Source organism: Pecten maximus, unplaced genomic scaffold (assembly GCF_902652985.1).
Source record: "Pecten maximus unplaced genomic scaffold, xPecMax1.1, whole genome shotgun sequence".
In the NCBI taxonomy this organism is placed as follows: Eukaryota; Metazoa; Mollusca; class Bivalvia; order Pectinida; family Pectinidae; genus Pecten; species Pecten maximus.
Window position 1 is genome coordinate 45,570 of NW_022979538.1, and position 4,309 is coordinate 49,878.

General features: G+C 38.5%; 1 protein-coding gene across 1 annotated transcript; it reads left to right on the plus strand.

Moving 5' to 3' along the window:
- Window positions 1-1,894: 1,894 nt before the first annotated feature.
- Window positions 1,895-2,716, plus strand: LOC117318858 (the record flags this gene model as incomplete). The annotated part of the gene is given in 3 exon segments (XM_033873786.1): window positions 1,895-2,097; window positions 2,320-2,410; window positions 2,632-2,716. Coding segments are annotated over 3 exon segments (228 nt in total), but the record flags the coding sequence as incomplete, so codon positions are not given.
- Between the last annotated feature and the right edge of the window lie 1,593 nt (window positions 2,717-4,309).

Consider the following 4,309-nt stretch of genomic DNA (forward strand, 5'->3'; position numbering starts at 1 on the left):
GTGTTTTTGCCATCCAACGAGGTAACTTTTGAATGTTCAGCGGCTGAACATACGACATGCGACATTCAGATTTTGAATGTTCAGCCGCTGAACATATGACATACGACATTCAGATTTTGATTTTGAATGTTCAGCGGCTCGACATACGACATACGACATTCAAATATTGCATGTTCGGCCGCTGAACATACGACATACGACATTCAACACTTCATATCTTGTGTTTTTACCATCCAACGAGGTAACTTTTGAATGTTCAGCGGCTCGACATACGACATACGACATTCAGATATTGAATGTTTAGCCGCTGAACATACGACATACGACATTCAGATTTTGATTTTGAATGTTCAGCGGCTCGACAAACGACATACGACATTCAAATTTCGAAGGTTCAGCCGCTGAACATACGACATACGACATTCAAATTTTGAATGTTCAGCAGGTTTTAGCTGCGGGAGTTTTGCTGTAAATGCTCAGCCAGCCAACGAGATCCGGCAAACCGTTTAAAACGTTCATATCTTGTGTTTTTACCAGCCAACGAGGTATATTTTGAATGTTCAGCGGCTCAACATACGACATACGACATTCAAATATTGAATGTTCGGCCGCTGAACATACGACATACGACATTCAAAACTTCATATCTTGTGTTTTTACCATCCAACGAGGTAACTTTTGAATGTTCAGCGGCTCGACATACGACATTCAGATTTTGAATGTTCAGCCGCTGAACATACGACATACGACATTGTGTTTTTACTGTCCGTCCGTCCATCCGTCTGTCTGTAGACGCATTTTGTCCGGACAACTCCTCCTAAACCGATGGGCCAATTCCGATTAAACTTCACACAAATATTAATGATCATGTGCAGATGTGCATGCCACTTTATTTTTCTCAAAATTATGGTTGCTATGGCAACTGGTCACTATAAACAGGTTTTCCGATAAGAACCATAACTTTAAGATTGTCCGAACAACTCCTCCTAAACTAAATGGCCAGTTTCAATGAAACTTCACACAAATATAGAGGACCATGTGTAGATGTGCATGCCACTTTCTTTTTTTCAAAATTATGGTTGCTATGGCAACTGGTCACTATATTACTGGGTTATCTTAGTTAGCCTCTAATTAACAGTTCCAATTCACCATTGACTCGTGCAGATTGCGGGGGTATTAGTTAGCCATCCTGGCGACAGTTCTAGTTGCTGATTTATTAGGATTCATGGCGTTTTACACTTAAATATTTGTATTCAAGTTCGCGATCGACAACAGGCTAACTCTATCGTTGGTGCCTTTGACAACGTTCTGGCAAAGTATATAAATTGCTCTTTCAATTGATGTAAATAATTATTGTTCCAAAATTAAAAGTAATAAGCTGTCATAGTAAAATAATTGCCTTTTCATATCTGTATCTGTAACAATCTTTCCGAAAATTGTACATGTACACTATCTATGGTGGCTGATTTCTGCCATTTCGTTGTTTCGTTCTGGCGCCCCGACAGAACGATAATCTTCGTCTTTTCGCCCCCGATAATTAGCGTTATGGCGCCGCGCCATAACGAAAAGACGCCACAACTCAACGCGAAATAACGAAAACGTGAAGCCGCTAATCAGCGTCTTTTCGCCCCGCCATAACGCTGTTTATCGTTATGGCGCCCCGATAAACAGCGTCTTTTCGCCCCGACAAGACGATAATTATCGTCTTTTTGCCCCGCTGTTTATCGTTATGGCGCCCCGCTAAACATCGTCTTTTCGCCCCGCCATAACGCTGTTTATCGTTATGGCGCCCCGCTAATCATCGCCTTTTCGCCCCGCTATAACGCTGTTTATCGTTATGGCGCCCCGCTAATCATCGTCTTTTCGCCCCGCCATAACGCTGTTTATCGTTATGGCTCCCCGCTAATCATCGTCTTTTCGCCCCGCCATAACGCTGTTTATCGTTATGGCGCCCCGCTAAACATCGTCTTTTCGCCTCGCCATAACGCTGTTTATCATTATGGCGCCTTCCGGCTAGTCATGCGCTGAGCAATCTTTCATAGAAGATGGCGGAGCAAAGCAGTTACACCAGCCTTTTGAACGGAGACAATACCACTAGTATCCTTTTTTATTTAGCTTTAATAACCTTTTAGGTGAGTTTTAAAATGGTTTGGTACACATTGTACCGCTTATGTTCACTTGTGCTGTTATCTATATGTTCGAATATACGGTTAAGTTGCTTTTTCAATTTTACATTTTGAAATCATAATTTATATTCAGTAAAAATGTGTAACATGTTGTTAAATACAATTTCTGATAATTTTCCTTAAACATTGTCAGAACAGGATCTAATTAGAGAATATCATTTTGCTGGCTACACGTACTCCGATATTATTCTTATTCTCTTCTACCAACATCACGTATCTATAAGGTTTGTATGTTTGTTTTTCAGACTATTTGGACAACGCTTTAAATATTTGTTTTTTTACCACATCATTGATTCCCTCTTTATGAGGATGTTATATCTTTAATGTATTTTGAATGAAAGTTGAGAAGACATGTTTGCGAGAAAAAGCATTGCATGTTATATATAGTGAGTTTACAAAGCCACGTTTATATTTATGTAATATTAATTATAAGCTGTTATTTCAGCTGTAGACAACTACATCGGATACTCAGATCACTAGGTCTTCGTCGTCAGCATGCGGTAACGGATGAAGTAGTTCAAGCTATACAGGTAAGTGTATCCTCCTTATTTGGTAAAATACATACCTGGTGAAAAGTGTCATTTTATTCAGTTCATATACTCACTTCGGATAAGTTATTCCAGTATGATTTATAATGAAGCCCTGATAGGAATGTATAAAACGCAGATGCATTTATAATTGTTATCGCATTTGTCGCATATTCGTTAATAAAAAAAACAATAATTGCGGCCATTTGTGATGAGCAACCAATTTTCCGCCATTCGCATATGTCGTATGTATTGTTGATCGAGTTTCTATTTTAAAAAAATAAGCAAACAATGCTTCACAGTATGGATATTTGCATCACTTAAAACTATGTACACACACATATATCCATGAAAAGGGTCAGCAATGATATAGAGGATATCTAACAGTGTCTTCAGTAATACCTAATATATTTCACGAGTGGGGCTAATATTTTGATATTTTTCACGAGTGCGCAGCACGGGTGAAAAATATCAAAATATTAGCCCGAAGGGCCGAATGACCTTATACATGTCGATGGCTATGACAAACTGAAACGATTTGGTTTTGCCATTCACCGTGCAATATGCGGGTATTTTTTTCACATCAAAGCTTATTTTTCATTTCACAGTATGTAAATAGGTATGGAATATGTGCGATATTATTTTGAGGTCGAGGTCAATATACATTGTACGTAGCGGTGGATTAAGTTTCTTGATTAAAACAATATTGGGAAAAAGTCTAGTTTTCTTTCATATCAGCTTCACATATGTAAGTATTAATGAAATTATAGGTACAAACTTCCAATTTCGTTTCTTTTTTCGAAATAGTCGTGTCTGTTTACAACGACATTCGAGCGACATCACACGTGTTTTGACGGTATGCACAAAGTGATTTTAATGTCACCATGCTATTTAACAATTAAATGATTGGTAGATTGTATTTATAGTCAAGGTGAATGCAATCCGGGTGACAAGGAAATATAATGTTACATTAACACACGTAAAGTTTTCCTTTTTCTAAATCCGTAGTTAATGCTCAGCCATTCCCCTAGTCTTTTGATAGTTTTAAGCGGACTCTGGCAACAATCACATTGGTACACAATTCGACTTTCCTTTCGTTCAAACTTGTATTTTACAATGCTGCTACTTGCAAATGATTACATTGTTGTACTAGTCTATAATCTTATCATTGGTTAGAATCACGTCAAGTGATAAATATACTGTTTTGTTATAATGAATAAACTTGCAGGCGTCCCGCACACCCCCCCCCCCCCCCCCCCCCCCATAATAATATTATTCCGCAACCGCTCCCCCCCCCCCCCCCCCATAATATTATGCCGCAAGCCCCCAATATACGATGACGTTAAATCTTGTGTTAAGCTAAATGGCATTGTTTGACTTACATGTCGGTTAATTACGAGGAGAATCGTTGTCTCCGATTTTGTTTTCTTTATTCATTAATGATATAGAATCAGAGTTAATTAATTCTAATTGTCAAAGTTATCAGTTGCAGATTAACCTGTTTTAATGTACGCTGGCGATACCGTCCTGTTTTCAGAAGATATACATGACCTTCTAAACACTACACGACGGGATTTAGAGGTAAACCTGGAAAAA